This window comes from Corvus hawaiiensis, chromosome 7 (assembly GCF_020740725.1).
Source record: "Corvus hawaiiensis isolate bCorHaw1 chromosome 7, bCorHaw1.pri.cur, whole genome shotgun sequence".
Taxonomy (NCBI): Eukaryota; Metazoa; Chordata; class Aves; order Passeriformes; family Corvidae; genus Corvus; species Corvus hawaiiensis.
The window spans coordinates 14,586,487-14,610,785 of record NC_063219.1 but is presented as its reverse complement, the minus strand read 5'-3'; the positions used below and the strand labels follow the sequence as shown (position 1 = coordinate 14,610,785).

General features: G+C 39.9%; 1 protein-coding gene across 1 annotated transcript in view; it reads left to right on the top strand.

Moving 5' to 3' along the window:
- PARD3B (par-3 family cell polarity regulator beta) overlaps positions 1–24,299 on the top strand; it is a 403,293-nt gene that overhangs the window by 336,744 nt on the left and 42,250 nt on the right. Inside the window, exon 21 of the mRNA XM_048309307.1 lies at positions 15,194–15,329. Coding sequence (XP_048165264.1) covers positions 15,194–15,329 — 136 coding nt within the window. The remainder of the gene's footprint in view (positions 1–15,193; positions 15,330–24,299) is intronic.

Genomic DNA, 24,299 nt, shown 5'->3' with positions numbered 1-24,299 from the left:
GTGAGTAGGGGGTAAAACATTAGCCCTTAAGCTCTGTGAGCTGCTCTCTGTAAACAGGTCAGGGTTTCATAAGAGGTCAAGGAAAAAAAAAATTAAAAATAAATAAAAAAAGAAGCTGGAGTCTCAGGGAAGAGGTAAGGAAATAAGGAGACAAGGAAAGAAGAAGGAATAACAAAACTGAACAAAACATCCTTTGGGGGGAGGGGAAAAGCCAATTAAAAGATTTTAGAAGAGAAAAAATTAAGGATTTAAACAGTGACAGGACCTTCTCTTTGCAGACTGGCAGAAATATGTATGTATGTAGAAAAGTTAATTCAGATTTGAAAAATTTCAAGAGAAGGAAAAATTAATTTTTTGGTTATTTTGAAATCTACTAGGAGAAACATGCAGGAAAACTATGGAAAAAATATACTGCTAGAAATATTCTAGATCTGCAGTGGGATAAGTGCATTTGTGTTTGAAAATACTATCATGTCAGTATTGGTTTAGTGTCCTGAATTTCATTGTTAAATGGGGTTAACTTGTGTGAATCTGAAAGAGTTCAAGATTTTCTTGTTTCTAAGTAACTTCTGCTCGTGCAAAGCGACACCATTGTATACCACCTTTCAGTAAAAAATGTAAATTCCAGAGACAGGCCATCTGTAGATCAAGGCTTCATAAAGTTACCATTCCCTAATACAAATACCTTTTTTATTGGAAATACAGGCAATTTCAGGTCCTCTCGCTTCCTTAAATTGGTGAAAGCACAATGTATTTTATATATTTACAGTGGAAACTTAGCGCTAGAAGCAGAGTGTATTTTGATTTGCATAATGTGGATTCTTCCCCTCCCTGCTTCCCTGCTGGATAACACCAAGTCAGTGATTATCCCTTGCTTGTGCCATCGCTGTCCAAGGTGAGCAGAGCCAGGTCCCCTGCACAGTCAGCAGCCCTGCAGCGGGAGCTGAGCCGTGCCCTGCAGTGCCTCCGTCCGCTGGCTGCTGATGGGAGCCTTGCCAAACAGCCTCCCAACAGGGAATTTCAGCACTGATGTGAAGCCACAGTATACAAGTGTCCTGAGCATGAATTATGGGTTCTTTTATTTATTTGTCTTGTTCACGTTACAAAACAGAGGTGATGGAAGAAGTAACTTGTTTTCTTGGTTTTGACTCAGAGTACCTTTGCATTAACCACTGCCCCTGCCCAGCCTTTTCTGCAGTGCTCACTTGTCAGCTTTGACCATGTTCCCCAGAGTGAGATTTCTTCTCGTTTTATAATGAGGACCAAGACGTTCAGGTTTTTCCATGTGTTGCCACCAAAACCAATATTACAGCCAGACTCAGCAGCAGTGATGGCAGCACACAGTAATAACCATCCCACATGTGATTTAGATTAACTGCTCTTCTGTTTAGTTCATATAATGCCTCAACAGCATGATCTGATTTGCTGTTTTCACATAATCCATCATTAATTCTTTGAGTTACAAAATGACATTTTTTAGTAGCAGATGGAGGGAAATGGGCTCCTCTACGTTCAGAAGGGAACTTCACTTTCTCCAATGTCGCTTTATTTATCTGATTTTTGTTTTAAATGTGGTTTCCTTTTACAAGTATGAGGATTTTGGGGAGCGGTAATGCTTCTATTAGAAGTGTTGTCTTTAAGGCTGCCTTTCATCAGAGGTGGAACTAAGTAGCAATCACTGGCCACAGACCTCCAGCTCTGATGGTAAGGGAAGAGAGGAGTGGGTGTTTCGGCAGCATGCACAGATTGCCTCCTCCTCCTCCATCTGAGGAAGCTGCTGTTGTGGCTGCCAGAGGAAGCTTTTGGGCTTGTAGAGGACAGCTGTGGCACCCACATGGCTCCCGTCAGTGGTGGCAGCAATAGGAATAGGAGCCATAATCACAGTGCTCTCCTAGCACAGGCAGTGCAGGAGAACAAGTAGGAGCGACTCTCTGGGGAGTCAGAATTGTTTCCAGAGCTTAGAAAAAGAGGAGAAAGGGAGTAGAGAGTTGCATGGAGGTGGGGGAAGCTGTCTCCTTCCCACTCTTTCCATGCACGAGAGGTGCAGAAGCTCTGCACCCACTCTTCCCCAATCTATCAGTCCTTTGCTAATTGTCTTCCCCTGCCTAAAACCTTTTGGTCCTTGCCTGCCCTCCTCCCCTTTTCTCCTCACAGCCTGTTGGAATCTTCCCTGCCTCCATATGAGCCTTACTCTGCCATTGCTGAATTGCATTTTGCCACCCCACGAATGAGAACAAATTAAACTACTTTATCTCGATCATTTGTGCAGCAAAATGCAATTTGCTTGTGTTGCTGCAGGTCTTTGAGCCAACTCTGTTCTGGACACTTTTATCACTTTGCAATCTAATCTGCTGAATATCTCAGAGCCTCTTGCATTGAAAGAAAATGTGTTTTTAAGACAAATTTTTTTTAAATCCAGCTGTATATTTATGCATGCACAAACCCACAGTGATATGCATGTCCTCATTTATGTATGTATGTACCTGTATGATAAATAAAAAAATACATATCACACTTTAAAAGTCCACACCTAACTTGCTAATGTCAGCTACAGTTGATGGACAGCCAAGTCAGACTCTTTTTATAGTCCATTTCTAAAATGAAACCATAAATTTTAAACCCAGGCTTCATCATTGCAGAGAAAAAAGCTTTTCCAGCCTATTGATGAAATATAACATTTGATAGGATTTATGAGGCCCAGATTCAGGAGGATAATTTGCAGAGCACTTAAAGCTCCTTTTTCCTGCCCTTTGCCTTCCCTCCTCTCAAATACACATACCAAAAAAAGCCATTAGTAATGAAAAATTATTAAGGAAGATTTTTCTTGATTCCATACAAATGTCAATTTGTGAGATAAAAAGAGGAAGAAAACAGTTGCAGGAGCTCTTACAGTAAAGGGGTCTAAGTAGAGCCAGGCTGACTGTATGAGAGGAATATTGGCTTTTACTGATAAATACACAGTGTGATTATTTGCTGTAATACAGTCATTTGTAATGTGTCTCTGTGTGTATGATTTTTAATAGTACCGGATGGAATTTATTTTTTTATCACATTGAGATATTCACAAACCAGCCACATAAAGTTAAAAATAAAACCGATACCCAGCTTCTTGGTATCTTGATAAAGTTTCCTTCTGGCTTGTATTACCAGAGTGATAATTTCAGAGGAAAAACATCTTCTGTAACTTGTGATCACAGTATCTGTCAAATGGTAGGAAATGAAGAAAACTGCCAGACAGTGTCAGATTTATTAACAGCTCTAAGAAAACCAAAATTAATGCGTTTTCTCTTCTTTGATGGGTTGAAATGTCCATGTGCTGTACTTATCTTAATGGACAAGTGAAGGAAGTAGCACTCATCAATTAAGTCTCTCATTAAGCTGACTACAGCTTAATCTGGAGCACATGCAGCAGTACTATATGCGTACCAGGTTGTACCCTCAAAGGTGTTGTGGTTGTTGTTAAGGAGTGCTCATCCTGCAGATGCCAGGAGCAAGCAAGCTCTGTGCTGCCTTCAGGGACATGGAGCAACCCGCTGGACCAGGGAGAATGCAGTCCTATAGGGCAGGGAGGGGGGACAGTCATGGAAACAGGCTGTGCCACTTGTGCCTGGGGAGCTGCTGGCCTGACTTCCATTGGAAAACCATATTTGCACATGTTGATAACCAATCTTCAACCATTTGGGCTGAAAATGCTTATGTAGGAGGCTTGCTGAAACTGAATTTTTATGGAATCAGATAACAGCTGGGGGTTTTTTTGGGGGGGAGTGGTAGCTGGAAAGAAAAGATGACAAGGGGTTGTTTTGTCTGTGCAAAAAGTAAAAAAGCAGCAGCATATATTCTTTCAACAAGAATCTGTAGTTTTTCCATATGCTGGAATGGGGTCTTTATATTTTGGAAGGGAGCACAGCCTAGTCTTATACCAGACTGTGGCTTTTGCCACCCCTTGAACGGTGACAATTTGACTAAATTTTAAGATTTAGAGTACTTCCCACACACATGATAGAAACTTGGCTGCTAACTTCACCAAAAGTACTCGTCCTGAGCTGCCAGAGCCGATACATGTTTTTGCAATAGCAGGTTCTGGCTGCAGGGACCAGATAGACTCCTGTTGCAGGAACGAAGGATGAGGTGAACAGGTTGTTCAGTGATGATCAGTGTTCCCAGGCCCTAACACCCCACCTTCCAGGGAGGAAAATGGTGAGCTGATTTGAATGCCCTAAAAAATGCCATGGAGGGGCAGGACAAGAATCGGAACCGAGAACAGGCTGGGGCAGATAGAGGATGGGGAGAATAAAGGGGAGTGCTGGGCCAGGCCGTAGTTGTGGGCAAGATGTGGATGCTTCCAAGTAGAGAGAAGTTTACCAGTACTGCAGGTTTGATGTTCTGTCAGTGTGTCAGACATGAGCACCTCATTTGAACCAGTGCTGAAAGGAGGACGTGCTGTTGTGTGTCCCACACCACCTGCAGCCCCATCCTCACTGTCAGCTGCTTTGTGAAGTGCTCCTGGGAGATGGATCTCAAGGAGTGCTGGGAGGGGACATGCTGACCTAGGTGCATCAGGAGAGGTGTTTCTGTACTACAGCTGCCTGTGGGACAGAGATTTCCTTTATGGGAAGCCAGTAATGGGTGGAGGAAATTGGCATCCTTGGCTGAAAGACAGGAAGGGAAAGACTTCTAAACATCAGGATGAGAACAGGGAATCGAGGCAGCAAGACAAAAACAGCTGGGAAAATATTTGTAAGGTGTGTTTCTAAACATGGCAGTTGAAAGCATATAAGAATCATTCTGTAGAGGCAGAGGTGAGCCTGCACCAGAACACTTGCTCTAGCATTTCTGGGACTCCCAGCCAAATGCAGAGAGAGGCTTGATCTTCCTTCCCCAGGCAAGGTATGCCAAAAAAATGGTTCTGTATAGTTTGAAGATTCCGTTACTTCATTTTTTCCTTTTTAATTTAACATTTTTCAAAGGAATTACTAAAAAGGAGTAGGGCTCACCTTCAGTCTTAAACACCTCTGTTCTCCAAGTGGAAAAGTGGGAATAATTTCCTACCAGAAGTGCAGTGGAGTTGCAGCTGTAAGAAGGAGCTAGAAAAACAATGCATGTCTAGAAGTCCAGGAGCTTCCATTGCCTGCATAATGAAAAGTAATAGAGTTACACTGCTGACTTGAGGCTTCCAAGCTCAGAAATACTTCTCCAAAATGCAGTTTGGCTTATAAAGAGTTTAATTCTGTTGAAGCAGAGCTTGTGATGAAAGTTGGTTGAAGGAATGTGCACTCCCCAGTCTGTGAATGCAAACTAAACAACAGTGGTCCCAGGACTCAGCTGCACCCCGGGGGAAGTGCCCAAGGGGGGAGGCTGCTGGAAGGGTAGATAGGGTGGCCTTGGAAGCAGCAGAACTTTGCGAAAATTCGTCTCCCACTTCAGCATCTGGCAGGGTTTTTGTTGAACAATAACCACAAGCTAAATTTGCCATGTATAATTCCTGAGAGAAGCCAGTAGTAACTGATGTTTTGATTTTTGAGTGTCTCCCTGTGAAACTGCTCAAATCTCAGTTGTAGTTTGGAAATACTGCCCTATCAGAGAACCAAAAGGAATTTACCTTCAGGGTTGTCCCCATGGTAAGATTGTCACAAAATTTTTAGCCCCTTGCACTATTACAGTGTAGAAAATATAACTAGGCCTGTTTCTCTTGCACATCTGTTAAATGTTTCATGTGTCATTTTAGTATATCCTCTGAATAAGTGAGCTTTAGATCATGGCACTGGAGTTTGGATGTTCTGAAGAGTGGGTATGGATTACACCCCTCTGCAAGAAGCCCCATGTGTTACAAGAGTCATTCGAGCATGCTCAGCAGTGCTTTCACTTTGCTGTGCCTTGCACTCACAGCTAGCAAAGTGCGTTAGAAATCATTTCATTTGTTGTCTTTGCTTTTCTTTAGCTTGTAGTTGGAGTATTAAATGCTTTCTGTACCAGGCTGACATGCTTCACCTTGCATGTGCCAGTGGCTTAATAAGAGCATCTGCTGTCTTTCTGTAGCAAATCAGATGATTTTTCTATGCACGTATATTTAGTTGTACATATAAATAGAATCCAGACACTGTTAGATGCATATGAAAGGGGACATCAGATTCAAATGGTAACATATGAGGTTTTCTGCAGTTCCATTTATGAAGTATCAAGTTAAAAACAAAGCTGTGAAGTAGCCAGAAAACTTTTTATTTCTGCAGCCAAAGGCATATGCTTGTACAGCCTAACCTAATTAGGTCTCTGATATGTTCTTAGAATGGTCAGTATTTCATGTGTTGTATCGTTGTCTGTGAGCTGTTTTTTCATTATGGTTGGCCCTTTACGCAGCAGAAAGTAGGAAAGCACTGCTCCAGATGTCTGGCTCCTTTCACCAACTTTGTTGCTGTCTACAGCAGAATTTGAGTTTTAACTCTACAGAGCAAATTCCCTTTGAATCTTTGGATACCCTTAAACAGTATAGTACTGGAGTATGTGTAAATGTCTACAAAGTACAGTGATTGGAGTGGCTGGTTTAAGAGGAGCTATAAAATGGTTCCAGCTGGAGTGCATTCTTGAGGTAAGCTCAAAATGCACTCTAAATTGTCAGCACACTACTCAGAAAAAACACAAGAAACAAATCATCTTTAGTGTGCTTTGCTTCCCTTAATGCACATAAGGATAGTGTAAATGGAAGCTGGTCAATTTTCAACAGTTTGTGTAAAATTGTCCCTAGGTTTTGCTTCTGTACTTCAGCCTTTGTGAGTAAATGTATCACACGGGGTTGTAAGTATACTATACCTGTGTGTATTTCTGTGGTCATAATGCTGTCTATATTTCAATAAGTATTATGTATCTGTCCATTAATATTTATATGGAATGGAGAGCTTTGGTTCTTGCAATTTTTAATAAACATTGATGGTGTTACTAGTTTATACAGAGCATTCAATATGCTCCATCAAAATGGCAGCTCTAATTAGGTTCCTTGAATTAGCTAATGGATTTTGAGAAAGATAGCTTACAAAGCTCTTACAGCTGTCCAAGATATTCCTGCCATGGCAGAAAGACAAAAGGCTGCTGGAAGCTACAGCTTTTAAAGCGTTAGAAATGCAGCTGACAGTTAAAAAAGATAAATTACATTTGTATTTTTTTTCCTGTAAAAGTCCTAACGCTGGATTAATGTTATCCTTGTAGTGACCATTCATTAAAAACACCCCAAAAATGCCAACTTTATAGTAAGGATGTGTTTTGGCTCTGAGAGCTGTGCTTTTCCCTGATGCTTTGCACATTATGGGAATTCTTTTTTATTTTTAAAATGTAAGCTGTATCTGTCACAGAATTACACACAGAGAACTTTTTTTTTTTTTTTTTTTTGGTTGAGGCTGAGTTCTCTACCTCCTCTCTAGCTAGGCCAGGTATTAAAAAAACAAACCACACAGAGTATTAGATTAGTTGCTGCCACTCTGCCAGTGGCATAGACTGGCATGTATGTAACGAAGAGCAGATGATACAGTCTCTAGTGTGAAACTTGGAGAAGTAATTTCTGAGAGAAAATGGATAGTTACTCTGGGCTTTGAAATTTTCAACAAAATATGTTTTAGAACATGGGCAGCGGCATCTACTGTGAAGGAATTCTTAGATCCTCAATTCTTCTCTCACAAGGGAGTGCAGAAATGAAGACTGCACTGAATTGTCACCTTCTCTCCCTCCTGCTTTTGCTTTGTGTGTGGTAAAGAGAATTCTTGAGGGACTTCTTAATGGCTAATTCATTGGAAGTTTGTAAAGCAGTTATTATTTCAGCTTTAGTGATAAGTTTAATAAACGGTAGTGCAAAAAGCAATAGCCTGTAAGTGAAAAAAACCTAGCTGCCAGTTGCAGGCAGGTGTGATAGTTTTTAAGAAATACTGTTACATTTCTGCGCTGGAGTTTAGCATTCAGTCTTTGCTTTGTTGAATTGTTAAAGCTGCTGTAAATGGAATTTGGAGGGCTGAAAAATCTGCTCTGTGTTGATGTGACCTATCTATTCTAAATATGCCAGCTGCTTTACATCAGTGAAGTAAAATACCCCCTCCCAAGCTGTGTTGTAATACAAAGTGCCAAAAAAGGCAATTTAAGTACTTTGCCGTGTAAATCCAGATGAAATTACCTTGGAGAGAAGGCCTTCAATTATGCCTCACACGTGACTTCTGCATGATGGATAAAAGGCATAATTGATATCATCTTTAGTGAAGAAACCAGAAACTGTTGCATTGTCTAGAGGCTACTGAAAATACCAGGAAAATCTGTTTTTCATTATTTTCATTGTGTGTTGTTTATAGAGAGTTTGGTTGTTGTCAGCAGCCGAGTCCCTAATCTCCCTGCTTTCCTAGCCCTTCAGAGACAAGTGCACATCTCACATCAACAAGACAGCAGTAAACTGGTCCCATGCCAGAAACAGACGTTGCCATTAACCAGCCTGAACTGGAAAGGCATCTTTTTTTTATTATTAGTTAAGGTCTGGTGATTGCCTTCTTTGATGAGGCACAATACATGGAGCAGAGAAAAGGAAAAAAAATGACCTTTCTTTGAAATAAAGATGACAATCTGGCTACAAAGAAGAAAATGTCTGCCTTTTTCTCTTTCCTTTCTACTTGATTGCAAATAATGTGTTTCTGTTAGAGTAGCATATACCATATCTGCTTGCAGTGAAGTTAAATCTCAGTATGCCAATTCTGTTTCCATAAAACAACAAATTAGGCTATACCTCCCGTTATTCCTGGCCAGCTGCAGTCAACTATAAGTTATAAAGGAGAGTAATGGAGATGAGAAGTGGCTGGTTTGAAAAGATGATGCTCATTTGAATGTCTAGGCCGTCTGCCATGACAAACAGGAAAAGGTGTTCTATGTCATGTGAAGGGAGGGAAACATAAAAAGTTGCTTTGTGTCAAGCCACTGAGAGATATTTTATAAACAGTTTGGAAAAACTGAAAGTGATACAAATCTGTTGGTCTGAATCTTCAAATGGTTCTTTTGAGGCTTCTGTAAACATATTGTGAGCTATTTGGGGAAAGAAAAGGTTAATGACGTTGCTAATTCATATCATGCAAGGTTTTCTTTCCTTCTTTCTTCCTAATGAGTGTGTAGGAACCTGAGAATATCATCTTCTCTCTTTCCACTAAGCTCCTAATGTCAAGAGGTCAGCAGTGATGTTACAGGGTCAATAGGACTCAATTTACGTCCAGACAAATGGTAGTCATGTGCTGCCCTAGGAGGCTTTGACCTTTTGGACAGAAGTAGTTGTACTGCTTTTATGTTAGCCTAAAGAATTGAAAGGTGACAGCGTATGTTCCACTGAAGTACATGATTTTTTAAAATATTGTAAAACAGATTAAGATTCAGGGACTTTAATATACAGGTTCAAATAAGTGTAAATAGCTTCTTCAGTGTAATTTGTTTTTCTGCAGCTTATTTATGATTCTTTGTATGTACTTATGTGCATAGAGAGAAACACATCCATCTAATGCCTCTCACATCAGTCCCTCTGAGCAGACCTTCTCAGACAGTCCTGCCTAAATGGAACAGGACTCAAAGTCTACCTACTTTGCCCGAGTGTCCAAATCAAGTGTCCTTTTCGAGCCCCTCTCCACTGAGAAAGACAGTAATTGTGTATACATCAAGTATATTCCTGCCCAGAGCAAGAAAGCTGGTGTTGTGGAGACCAGTAAAGCCATGGTTCCAGTTCCTAGAAAGATGTCATTCTTAACTTGGGTCCTCAGTGTGGGGTGTGTGTAGCCAAAACCCAGGCTGGCTTTGACTGAACATCAAAGGTGATTCCTGAACCTGCAAGGCAATATCAGTGATGTCAGCAAGGCATTTCTGACCAGTCTTTCCTTGCAATACTATTTCATATGAAAACAACAAATGTTCATTTCTCTCTAAAATCTCTTTCTCTTGGTGGTGACAAAGATGAAAGCTGAAATATTATAGAATTAATGTTCTTACTATTGATTTTCTTTTTATCGCTTCCCACCTTTCTTTTTATTCCTTCTTCCTATTGAGGTTGCAGAAATACCTTCATAAGCAATAAAGATACTTTCTACTTCAGGGTAGAAATGCAAGGGCTGGAACTGAAAGAGTAACTTACTCAAATATTTATTTGTTATAACTTCAAAATGGAAGTTTTACTCTAAATGAAAGATACTCTTACATGCTCTGTTGGACACCCTTATACTGTATATCTTTGTATGCCACTGTGTTCCTTTCAGTATGTAAAATTAGTTTTGTTTTTTAGCAGATCGTGAATGGAAGATTGTCCATTCTTTAGAGTCTGTGAATCACATTTTGTCTTGGATTTGTTTGTTAATAGAAAATTCTCTAAAAGAATAATTTTCCTTTTTCTTTTTCTTCTTTTTTTGTTTGCTTGTTTTGTTTTATTTTAACTTGGAAGCACCAGTTGTTTGCTTAGGGGGCTGACAGTCAGCTGGGTGAAATCAGTGTTTGAAAGAAGTGGCTGGCAAAAAAGCCCTGTGCAATAATGATGTGTTTAGGAAAACCACTGGAAACAAAATGTTTATTGCCTCTTTAAATGTATGTTTATATATAGCTTTAAGTGGTTCATCTTACTTCATATGTGCAACACTTGTTTTTAATTTTGTATTATCAAGAAAGCTTCAGTAACTCACTGATTTAAAAAATGTCATTTTAACTTGAATGATGGAAATCCAGATTAGCAACTCAGAGGAAGAACACAGAGGAGATTTTACTGTGCAAAACCTGAGCCATACATATTTAATACTGATTATGGTGTTTCGATTCTTTGAAAAAAACCTAGTCATATTGGATATATTATATTATTGCTGTGGTTCTTGTTCATCTCTCTCTTCAGAGATGATGCGGTGAAATTTCACAGAGTTTACATAATGTCAGAGAGCTTGAAGCTCAGTTCCTGCTACGTTATGGTTCCCTTTTTGTATTGGGATGTCTGTTCCAGCTGTATCGGTTGAGAGGCTGTTTCGAAGCCGGTCCCTTTTCAGTCACAGTGGGCAAGGTGGGCCCTGCATGGTGCTTCTGACAGGTGCAGGCACGGGGCCGGGGAGGTGATTGCTGGCAATTCTTTACCCACTTGGTGGTACAGCCCCAGCAGCTGGACTAGAACGATCATGTGGGTTAGAACGATAGCACTGACTTGTTTTTATCCTTCTCCCAAGCCAGAAGAAAGCTTTGGTTTTAAGGACTGTATTTAACAAAACTACAGAATGACTGCCAGGAATGTGCTTTTTCCTCTTTTGAATGTTCACGTTAAGAGTTTTTTTTCTTTTCTATTTCAAAAAAATCCCTTGCAGTGTGTGCAGCTTACTGGAAGAGCTGTTGAACTTTTCTTAAGCTTGTTTATGGCTTGGGATTTTGGACATGTTTTGTTACTATTGTTTGAAATCAGCACCTGGGTCTTCACAACTCTTTTTGAAGTTTCTCAGAGATTTATTCCTACACGGAGACATTATTTTTAAACCTCCCAGTATCAGCTGCTTCTGAATCAGTCTCCTTACACGTAGCACAATTTTAGGAAATCGTTCTGAAATCAGTTGGAAAATGCAGAGTGAACGGTTCTCTCAGTCTTACGACACAGAGAAGCCCGTGAGTAGATTAAATGTTGGATCCTGGGAACATGTGATGGTGGAGGGAATGGTAAATGTGTGGTTGCATGGTTTCCTTAAGGACGGGTAGCATGGCTCCAGAGCCATGTCAGGGAAGCAAGTGTGCACAAAATTGTAGATATGATGACTGTAATATTTATATCTCCTCAAGGAGAGAGCACTGCATTAAATGTAAAGCTACTGTAAAAGAAATCTGTCTGCTGTACTTACTAGGCTTGCTGAAAAGCTTCAGTAAGTGTCCTTAATGTAAGCTGACTTTGATTGGAGCATTGTTTTTATATTTTATCTGTAAGTTCAGGTCCCTTTTCAGTATAAATAGTCATGCATCTGAAACATTTGAACTGGTATTCATCTGCTGTTTCCCTGTCTGAGAACCGCTATCTGATCAAACCAATATTTTTTAATTATGTATTTATAGACAGAGGGGAGAATAGTTTACAGTCAATGTATGATCTTCTCTGCAAATCTTGGAATATTGTGTTGGGTTTTTTTTAATATTGCCTTATCGGTTTCTTTTTTTTATTACTGATGACTTCATTCTGCTTGAATTCAATGCTTCAGTTTCTTTGGGGTAAACTAATAGATTATGTATGCGATATTTGCACAGTGCTGATTGAATTCATCTGGTGAGTTTGAATGTGGTTCATATATTCACATAATTGTCAGGAGCCAACTTGAAATTCAGAACTGTTTCATGAGCATTGCACAGGGCATCATATTTATCTCACTTTACTCAGGAGTGGGTAAAACTTTCATGGTAAGATAGAATGCAGCTCTTTCAAAAGCCAGTGTCTTTTACATTTGTGCCTAAAAACTGGTGGGGAAAAAAAAAATTGTGGTGCTTTAACTGTATCCTGAAAATATGAAGCAGATGTACTGACCCAACCCTTTTCCTACCTGTCCCCTTCACTTTTCTAACAAATTCTGAACCTGCTGGCCATTTTTGACCAGACTTGACTGGTGACTTGATGTTCAAGAGATACTGGAACACAAAGCTTCACAAAGTGAAAATAAGCAGCCTGCTAGAGAGACCCAGATGAATGCTCTTGCATTCATTCAGTGGAAACACTGCAGTGTGAACCATTATCAGACACAAGAGAACCCACAGGAGAGAAGCACAGGAAATCAGACTTCACGGAGCTGCTTGTTTCCACAGAGATTATGCTTGTGTTTTCACACTAATCCAGATGGATAACTTTCCATGTGCTGTTATCTTTCATTCAAATGTTCCTACTCATTCTCATGCTTAGGGTTTGTAGTTTAATACTGCGTGGCAGAGGTTTGCCAAAGCAAAATCTGTCAAGCCCTGTCTTGTAATATATATAATCAGCTTGAACTCTGCAGCACCACTTCCACTTGCTGGCTCAAAGGGTTTGAGCAGAGGGAAGTTCACCTACCAGAGATCTACAGTCAGTAGAGCACAGGCTCCTGTTACTATCTCTTAAAATGTATTAATCTTGGATTTAACTTTAAAAGGGGGGAGAAAACCCAATGTGTGTGGTATTTTCAGATTGCCTCTTCAACACAAGTACCTAGAGGTAGAAAGTGGGTATGTGGCCATTAGACTACTGGTGACAGGTGCTATACAGTTTGCAGAGAGCTGCAGGGAGCCAGATTGGCTGGAATCAAACTAGACCTATTGCCTGTATTTCAGTATTTCCCTCCAAGCTAGTGCTGCTTTGGGCAATGTTGTTGGCAAAGCAACAGGGACTATACTTTGGGCCTTATCTATATGTTAGCAGCCCTCATTAAACATGTTATCTGTACTCACAAGTAATGTCAGGGGATTTCACAGGTATTGTACTGTTCATGAGCTATGGACCAAACTTCACTGTTCTGAGTGATAGTCCCCATTAGCTAGACCTCAGTTTCAGTGTTTTGCAAACTGGAAATAGTTCTCCACTATTTGACAAGAATTCATGCAAGGAATAGAGGCATTTATCTGTGGAAGGAATAAAGGTGAAGAGGGAATATACTTTTTTTTCCCCCTCAGTAGTCCACAGAGTATATGCAAGCTTTCTGCACTGTCTTGGCAGATCATGAGAAAAATTTCATATGCTCTGGAAGATTTCAGTAAGTCAGCCAGAGAAGCTTGAAACCTCTGGGACTTTGTAGAGTGGATGGATAACTTAGGCTTCAGGAAAGGAAGTCATTTGATTTTTCATGGAAACATACTCATGCCTCAAGTACATATTTCCAATTGTAACTGCATATTTAGTTGCATTTGCAGCCTACATGGAATTTCTCTTAGTTGGTAGTTAATTTCCAACCAGTCTATATTGCTGATAGATACTAGAAGCTAAGTATTATTGAACTCATGGGTTTATGTCCAATATTTTGTATGTGCTGTCCAAATTCAGTTTGCTATGCAAATCCTATGAAAGGCTTCCCTAGATTTCTGGCATACTCATAGTGGAGTGCAATGTAGCAAGCTGCTCCACTGAGTCTGTGCTCAGGTGAATAAATCTCTGTGTCTGTAGTCCACTGGTGGTGAGGCAGAGTTAAGGTTGTAGATTAAGAGAATATATGATGATGTGCTGCAATAACAATGGTTTGAGTTTAGGAGCAGCCACAAATTAATTGTATAATTAATAATCCCCTGTGAATGCCAGTAAATGCTACTTAGCTATACAGTCAGCACTCACCCCAGTGCTGACTACAGCAGGGCTGGAAGTAGCTGCAGGAAACTTTTAATTATTAATTTTAAATATGACCAGAGGTTTTTGAATTCTTAGCCATTTTCAGGATTTTATTTAATACTTCCTGGTTATAGCTTGAGCTTCCACAGTTGTACAAGCCCAGCTGTAAGGTTTTAGAAGGCTCACTAGGGTCAAAACCCACAGAAAGGCATGTATTTAACTTGATAAACGAAGCAACTCCACTGGATTTACCAGAGCAGTTTTCAGTCTATGCAGTCCTGCATACAAGTGAGTCTTTGTGGATTACTAAGTGAATTACAGTTTAATTACCACTTTAAAAAGATGGTGTCAAGATTTAATAGTGGGCTTTCCCATCTCTCTTGCCTCCCCTGGATTTTCATGGCTGATGTTTGAGTTCTTTGTATAATTGGGAGGGAGTTTGGTTTTTTTCATGAGACGAAACTTTCCTGTGCTTCTCTGTGAATAGTAGTTTATTCTTTTCCTAGAACATATGTAATTTTAGGGAAATTCCACATTTAGCATGGGAGCAAAAGGAAACATTTTTTGTCAGCTTATCATCATCATTATTATTATTAAAATATGATAGTCATTTATAGCTGCTCACAGGAATGTTAAAAGTTTTCTTGTGCCCCCCATCTGTCTGCATCCATCTGTTGTCTCTTGTCTTGTACAGGAATTGTTAAGTTCTTTGGACAGGGACAGCCTTTTTTAAAAACAGGGATCAAGTTCACATTTAGCAGCTTTGTCTATATAAGAAAGCAAAAATAAGGCTGATATGGGCCAGTGGGAACTATGCAAATCAGGAAAATCAAACATAATCAATTTGTCTCGGGTGTGTACCTGGTCTCAGATATGTGTGTTCATAGGAGTTTTATTTAGATTTTTTTTTCCCCTCAGTGGCTGCACAGGTGGGGGGAATGCTGATCGTATCCAGAGGTTACGGAAGGAGTACCACCAGGCCAGGCGGGAGGGCTTGCCCTTCTATGAGGACGACGAGGGAAGAACGCAGCTCTCTGACTACGACCAGCTCTGGGTAGGTCCACTATGGGATCCAAAGGGCTTTTGCAACATTCAGAGTTAGCAGAAGGTGCTGACTTGTTTGTGTTTTCTAGAAATCCTGTATCAGTTTAACATGAATTTAGGGAGTTTATATGAATGGAGAAATCCTTCATGCCAGCCTACCAAAAAAAAATTTAATAGTGAGAACTTGGCTAAAATTAGCTTGTCGGTTCACTGTGTTTGATTTAGGCCCAGATTTCCTCCTTTAAGCCCAAGATGGAGAGTGACTGCCAAACTTTGTCACATGTGGTAACATCAAGGCTTTTCAGATGGATTCATGGTACTCTGGCTGTTCATCCAGTAATTCTCTGGGCTAACAAGAGCATTAGAAGAGCAGACTCTCACTGTGCTTAGCTGCAAAGTCAGAGGGAGGAAATAGAGGCATGTCTGTCCTACCCTTCCTTCTGCACACGGGACAGTAGCAATCTGGCCACGTTACAGCCTTTATAACTTTTAAAGGGTGAAAAATGTAATAATTTGTTCCTCTGCCATCAAAAGATATTAAAATATTCTACAAACACTATAGAAGTGTTACAGGCATGGTGTATTATTCCCTGTTTTACATCTAGGACTCACACTACACAGAGACATACGAAGAGTATGTCTTCTCCCCACTGATGAAGAGTAACCTATAACCTATAGAAGAAGCAGAGGTTAAATCAACAGTGCCAGATTTTTGAATGTGTTAAATAAATGCAACAGCCATAGTCTAGGGGTACTCAAGAGCTCTGCCTGAGCAAGTTTTGAACTTGGACTCTGTCTCTTTAGAAGTAATTATAAGCAACCAGCATTCAAAAATGTAACTTTGATAAAATGCAATTTATGCTAAATTCAAAATTTTAAAAAAAGACAGAATTATGTTAAAATCTTTAAAATCTATATACATCTGAAGTTTGAACTAACATTGGTTTTAATGTCTCCAAACTACTGGTGTGAATGATGAAGTGAAATCTGCAATGACTGGGACTATAGTACAAAAAATCCTGGGCAAGACTAGAATTTATTGCAATCACAGAGAGATAGAGAGTTAAAAGGGGTTTTTTTACATAAATTATCATATGTATTTGTTCATTAATTCCAAAACTGTTGTTTTATATATTATTCTGATTCAATTACTAAAAGTGTCATCTTCAGCGAAATAATTCTTTCCTTAGAGCAGTTAACTTTAATCCACTGCCTTAAATTTTGTGACCCAAATTTGTGAGTCAATGTACCTTCCGTTCTTCTTCTGAATTGCTTTTGTAAACTATAATAAGAATATGCATCAAATGTGTCTTTCTGGTGAAATTCTGTGTTGTGGTAAGTGTCCTGACAGGCCTCAGACTGGGTCAGGGCTACCTCTTCAGGAGCCTGAGGATTTCTACTTCTTATCTAAAACTGATAAAACCTTATTAATGCTCAGATGAGGTTGAGATTTATGATCCAGTGTGGTTTCACAAGATTCACAAAGGTTTCTTCTAGGTAATCCTCTCTAAGCCTTTTCTGTTAGGTATAATGCCCAGAGATTACTGATTTCCAAAGCTTTGCTTTTCCCATGAGGCATGTTGTTCTTAATCAAAGCACCTGAAAGGGTGCTTAAAGTATCTAAATCTTGAAATAATAATGATTTGTAATAGTGGCAGCAGAGTTGTTGCTTTTTGTCCTTCCAGTGCGGAATATTTGTAAATACTTTCGTTGTGAGGAACGACAGTCTGCTCAAAAATCAGAGTTTACCTTGAGGGCTTTGGTACTCTGAAGTTTGTTGCTTCAACTTCTCGTTGAAGTGGTTTCTAAACTTCAAAGTCTTCTGGTCTCTTCATTGCAACAATATCAGCCATTGATCCATCCAGCTGTGCTTTTGTAGGCACTGTCTTCTAGCCTTGAAAATACTGCAGCCACAGCTTGCTCTCTTTTAACTCATGGCTGAAAGTTCTACTCCTGCGTGTAGTTTTACCCTTAAAATACCTGTGTTAAAATCTACAGAGATGGAAAAGAAAGAACAAAATAGGATCAAAATATTAAAAAGAAAACAGATGTCTCAAAGCATCTTGCCAGGAGAGTCCTCAAGATAGTTTGTAAGCAATGCCATCATTCCCACCTTGGGCAGCTGACCCTCAGCAGTACTGTGGTAACACAGATTGAACAACAGCTGATTTTTTTCCACCTTTACTTATCAGTGAAGAGACATGCTGATGCTTAACTGCGTAATTGTGAATAAATAAAAACTTACTCTAATCTTCAGGATGTCAAGTCTTTCTTTGAAGAGACAACAGACAGCTGAGGAGGAGGAGGAGGAGGAAAACCTTCTGGTAGAAGTTTTCTTTCTTCACACCGGAAGTTATGGCACCAGGGAAGCTGCAGCTGGAAAAGAAATGCTGGGTCTCTGTATTTTTAAGACTCAATTAGTCCTTTCCTTACTTTTCTCAGTCGACTGTTTTACCTAAGCCAACTTTCCTATAAGATGTCTTTCTAATGTGCAGCAGCTGCTGTAATCACTTCCCACCATCTCATGAAACATGCAGATAAGTTGGGAAAAGCAGAGGATAATTAGAGAAGACACTATCCCATCGCAAATCAGCAGCCTCAAAAATGGACCCTGGGTCTTGTCCTCCAAAATAGTATCTGAGAACTCATGAGGCAAATTTCTATCTGATAAAGCTGACATTGACAAGTGGCCTTTAGCTGACACTGTAGTGGGACAGAATTTCTAATAGAAGGGGTACTTCTAACAATCTACTTTTTTTAAGTGGGATAAATCAAGTTAAAGTGCAGAGCCGGCTGAAAAGCTAGCATTGTAAGGGAAAATGATCTCATGACAGGCAATTGGGATCCATAAATGTTTTAAAAATAAGGTCAAAAATTCATTTTAAATAGGCCTGCTATTCTCTCATCATCCATTCCTCCCCCCTGCATCCATTTTCCAATTCTCCTCTGTCCTTCTCATCTGTTGCTGGATTAATTTTTTGCTCTCTTGCGCCTTCATTCTGCTTTCTCTTCCCCACAGTCTGTTCCTTTTCTTTTTGTAAGGAACTGAATAATTCAGTTTAGTATGTCTCCATAAACAGATGAATGTATATAGCACTGTCTCTGCTATAGAGCCAGACCCTTTAAAATTCTTTTCTAGTTCCATTGTGCTTTGGTTTGTTGTCAAGTTTTGCATCCTTTGGACTTTCTCCCCCCCATCACCCACCCCCTCTTTTGAGGTTTATAACTAGTATAAATGATAAACCAAATTCTGTATGGTGGATCACAAGGCTTAAAGTAAACCTCAGCTGGTTAGCCAAAGGACAGGCTGATAACAAGTATAAATATTGTCTAGGAAATTGAATGCCTTTTGTTGTCAGTGTAAAATGAGATTACCCTAACATTTTCTGACAGCTAGGGAATATTGGGATGTATCAGCTCTAAAAAGGGTTTAGGCATGTGCATACATGCTCATGTCTTAGTGCGACATCAGATACTCAGAGCACTCGTGAACATACCCAATAAAAACCTAATCTGGGTCTCCTGAATGAGGCAGATGTTTATGTACTATTATCATAGCTGCAGTATCAGTCAGACCCTGAAAGAACTGTGTAAGAATAAGCTGCAAGAACTTAGTCACTCTAGGAGCTGGAAGGCTTTTTCATGGACAGTCTTTTTCAGGGCTTTAGAGGCACAGGCTAATAGCAGATCATGAGAAATAGCTAAGGAGCTGTCAAGATGAAGCCATGCAGTTAGCATCTGCACTTGTATTTAAGGGCATTTAAATAATGAGGAATTAATCATCTATTTGAGGATTTACTTGGATTGTCTTACAGACTTTGTACAAATCCAGTTACTTAAAACATCAATTCTTTCCTTCAGGATGGCAGTAAATCCTTGAAACTTTATCTTTTTAATGTACACTCAAGGACTGCAGGTAACACTGGCCACACTGCAAACAGTTCTTCACCTGTTAGTGACCACATCAGCTTCACCGTACGGGTCCTTGGGTTAACTGGTTCTAAAAGCCATTTCCTTATTTGCAGATCGGATTTGCAAGCTTGTAAATAACCTAATGATACAAGAAAACCGGTCTCTGGATACTGGCTGTGGACATTTCAATTGAAAGAAACCTGTAATGTACTGAGTTTTGTCAGTTCCCAGCTGAGAGTAGGAAAGAAGAATCATGCCTGTGTGTGTTAAAGGCCATGTACTTTATTGTGTGCCTGGCAGGATTCCAAGCCTAAAACTCAACGAGAACAAAGAAAGGAGCATTAATAACTGCATTATTTTTCCATAATGTGTCAAAGGGTTCTGCGCTTCCTTCAGGATGAATAAGGAGCTGTTTGTACTTTTCATGATCAATTAATTCCAGGTTCAGGATGTTGTATTTCAAATAGGTTAGGTTCCTAAAACACGCAAACATTTATGTTGGACTATGGTTAGAAACCAGAATTCCAACTTCTAGAATAGTAACATTCCTGTCTTCTAGCGCAATGGGAGAAGCTGACAATTTTATGTGAAACCATATAGCAGAAACTGATGCAAATTCCAGACTTTCTGAGTCCACAGACTATTAGTAGAAAACATTAAATAAAAAGAAAAATACAAGAAAAATACAATAACGTATTTAAAGTATAGCTGCTTTAAAAAATACGGATCGGAAGTATTTTTTGTTAGAATACTAATTAAGAGAGTACACAAAACATTTTATTAGAATGTATGATCAACTTACTGATCGAGAACTTTTTATGGCCCCAACTTGTCTCTGCTTAATGAAAGTTTCAGATTGGGATGTATTGTACAGAGCTGTTCTAACTAAGAGGAATTCTGAAATTGGCCAGCTTTTGGGGGTAGTTTTGGGGGAAAATTATTTGGGAGAAATCCCTGCCAAACCTCATGTGAAAAATAAACTATTCCAAATGGCACATGCAAGGAGAGCCAAATTCAATTCCATTAATACTAGTAATAAGGAGTGACTTCTATAACTTGTTTGGAATCATTCCTACTTATACAAAGGTTAGATTTGGCACAGATTATCTGAACCAGAGGGGAGTCTGAAATGCTCATGTCTTCATGCATACACTTTGTACATGCTCTCATTTACCAGGGGAAACAGTTCTGGTGCCATATGTCGTCTTATCAAAGCTCATTGGTACTGTTTATACCCTACAATATTATGTGAATTCCAGAAATACCTCATGCCATCTATTCCACAAGGTGCCCCAGCACATAGCTGGGTTTTGCTTTTTTTCAGCGCAGGGGGGTGATTCTGAGGAAGACAAACACTAAGCATTTCTCTTACTTCATACAAGTTGTTGAAAGAAATCAGACCAAAACGTGTGGTGCTGCCAGGCTGTGGCTGTCCTTGCAGGCTCACAGTACTGAGAGATTCTAAATGTGCCAGCAATCATGTCCTTTGCAGTTAGGATAGGTTCTTCTGATATTGCCCAAATGGAGGATTTGAGTAGGGCATTGCAAAGATCATGACAGCTGCCATGGATCAACTTGATATGATATGAAAGGCCCTAGAGATTTTCCATCGTATATATTTTGCTTAATTTGCCAATATGTTAAGGGAGGCAAGAAACAAATCTCTAACTGATAATTACATTGATGAGGGGAGTTTGTAAGCAGGTAATTCACGCTGTTTAGTATGCTGAACAGTTACTGTGTTTGAGCACATAGTCCACAGCTCTGCAGCTTTTGTCTGTGGGCTTTTTATTCTGTGGGGCACAGAAAATGAGCACAAATAACCTTTTTGGAGCAGGCTATAACCTGGCTTGACTTCAGTTCTCAGTAGTAGCTGGGTCTTTGCAGTTTGCTTCAGGTTTGGCAAGCTCCTGTCAGTATAGGCTTCAACAAGTTTCTGTCTACTTGGTGGTCACTCTGTAGACAGGGGACTGTGTGGCCACTTTCCCTGAGCATGTGCGCACACTCTGCCAAATCTCAGGCCAGCGTCACATAGAGAAGCTGGAAGAGGACTGAGATTTTAACACCGAGCCTTGGCGCATGGGGCTGCCAAAGTCAGTACTTTGCACCCTGAGCTTTCCCTTACTCACCCCCAGTGATACTTCTCTGTGACAGCTTGGTCCCAACCCCCAGCAGCTCAGTGCCCCACACGCCAATAGAATCAAATACAGCTGCTCCTGGGTCTGACTATAAGGGTGGGTGGAAAGCAGGCTTCCTTTTAAAATTGACCTCCTCTTCCTCAGGCCATTAGTAAGAGGCCTGCTTCACCTTCTGAAAGGGGGCCTCAGTTAAAACACTCACTTTTTAATTACAAGACAAGTCTGTAATGCCACTGAAATTCATGTCTGAAGCTAAGCATACACTTAGGTATTTGCTGGATCAGGCCTGAACTCAGGCCTCAAACCTGACCCCCTTTAGGCACAAGCTTTGGCCTTTACTACCAGGTATCCGGTGCATTTGTCAAGTGGATGCTGACATGGTTGACTTCTTTTTCAGTTCTTACAACTTAATTTCCCTGGGTCATGTTCATGTTCAGTGTTGCTGATTAAAAAGAAATCTCTTCCCTAAAACATACCAATGATCCAAAGACTTGCCTGCCTACTGTTGTGCCAGACAGCACCCCCTTGCCTGAAGATGCTGGTCACTGTCCAGCTCTGCCTGCTAGGGATAATATCCTGCAAAAACAGAGTGGTTTGGACAAAGGACTGCAAAATTTGTCCATTGAAGATCAGGGAAAGCAAAATGACCTCAGTGAGGCAAACAGCAGTGATTGCCCAGTGTGTGCAGAACTTGGGGGTCAAGGGTTGAGCTTGAAAGAAGCTGGGTCAAGCAATACAACTGTGTCACTGAGGCCGTTAGAGAGCCCAGATCTTGTATTTGTTATAGTTAAGTATGTGACAGAAGCCAACTGAAATAATGGACTTTTCATTACGTTTGATTTCTGGATTGAGTTCTTCTGTTGTGTAACTGTGCAGCACTTCTCATTACTGCAGCACAAGATCTGAGGTGGAGGCCTTGGGTCTTCTTGAGTTTTGCTGAAGTTCCTCACTGCAAAATGCCTTAGCAGAACTGGTTGTTAAATTTCATCCTAGATGCAGCTTCAGCAGTCAGGGTGTCAGTGCTCTGGCTACATTGTTGTCTTGCAGTTAAACACTAAAAAGTTCAAGATTTTTTCACAGCCAAGGTGTGAAAAGTAATTAGAATGTATCACTGGTTGCTGGGTATAAGCAATTATCTATGAATATATAAAGGCCCTATTTTTCTCAACAAACAGGCAACGTTATAATTATTTAAAATGAAAAAGAAAGTCAGTGACTCAGACATGGGGAGATTGGGTGGATAACTTTATTAGTTCCCAGTCTAAGGTCTGTAGTGCAGATGCTAATCTAATATCAAGACTGCATTAAAATAAAGTACAAAATATGAAAAAAGAGAACTGCATTTATCCCGTAAGGCTGGTGCTGTACATAACTTTGACTGTTCTGCTCAAGGCCAGCTCTCTTCAATGTTCAGCCCTAAGTCTGAGTCTTAAAAAACACTGGAAAAGGGAGAAGTAACATCTTCCTTCTTGCTCCGTGCAGAATCTGACTGGAATACATTTCTTCTATCAAATGTGCTGAGTTTTGAGTTCTGCAAAAGTTAGTAATCAACTTAATCTTTGTTTGCATTTGGTTTTTAAAAACTTCTTTAGTGTTCTTGCTTGGTTTAGTACATTGAATTTGTAAGCAGAAATTTCCCAAGTCAGAATGGCACCATGCAACCTAATCTGAAGAGATGATTTTGATTTGATTTTTGTGTGTGTTTTGAGACACAAATCGAGGTTTTTTTATGTTGAACAAGTGTTTTTGACACTAAATTCTAAGAAAGCAAGCACAACACATACTACTGCCTGTGTTTTTGCTGCTTTTTCCTTATCAAATGGCCTGACTGCTGTGTTAAATGTCATGTTGCCCAATATTACGTAGAGTCATTCCAGCTGAATGGTACGTTGTAAGTCCTGTATGATAGGAGATACTGAGTCTTCTGTAATCCAGGTGATATTGGAATGTCTGCCTTGCAAGCAGAAATATGAGTTCTGACCCCACTGCCTCCAACGGTGTCCTGCTGTTCAGGACAGATAATATGTGAATAATCCAGTGGCCCAGAGTAGCATAGATTTCATAAAGTAGTATATCGAGTTCAGCGTGTAAGTTGTGAATGTGTACAACTGAGCAGGAGGACAAATACTGGTATCTCTTCTGCAATTCAGTCTGGTCATCAACTGTAAGATCTTTCTAGATTTAGTCTATTCATCTGTTTTCTTGCTAGGCTGGAGTAATGACTGTCAAAATTACTATTACAAATAATGCCCTTCTGTGTTAGGAATGCCAGTGCTGCACCTGACAGCAAACAAGGGCAGTAGCTCTGAAGGCACCTGGGGAAGCCTGGGTCAGGTGTATGCTTTACACCATCAGCTATTCCAAGAAAAGTCAGAGTAGCAGATAGCTAGAGTGAAATTTTGACTTTGAAGTTACTATGTGACTCAAAATGAAGGGAGTCACTTGGATTCAAGAGTTTCTTGTAATGCAGTAAGCATGGTTATATTAAATTATATTCTATAGGTCAAATTTGATGATAACTTCTTCAAGATAAAATAAAAATTTATAATTTGAAATACATGCCTGTGCCTTCCATCTCTGGTCTGCCATCATCAAAACAAAGTCATTCTGGCAATCTAAATTCAATCTTTCCTGTGGAATGATTATAGGGGAATTTAACAAAATGCTATCTAGTGATACCCACCAGTGGATCAGTATGAACATTTACATTTGTGTTTGAAGCTAATTTTTAATGTATTTCTCTTAATTTGCTAGGAAGATACCTGTCAAGTTAGCAATTAAACTGTAATTTGGTCACTGAGGTGTTTACACGGATTAACAGATCCCTCCCTTAAGCGTATGCTCCTGGGTTTGAAATAACAACTATACTGCCTGGTAGCATGACCCCACTTGAGTTTCACACACACATGCACAAAATCAAATTCCATCAC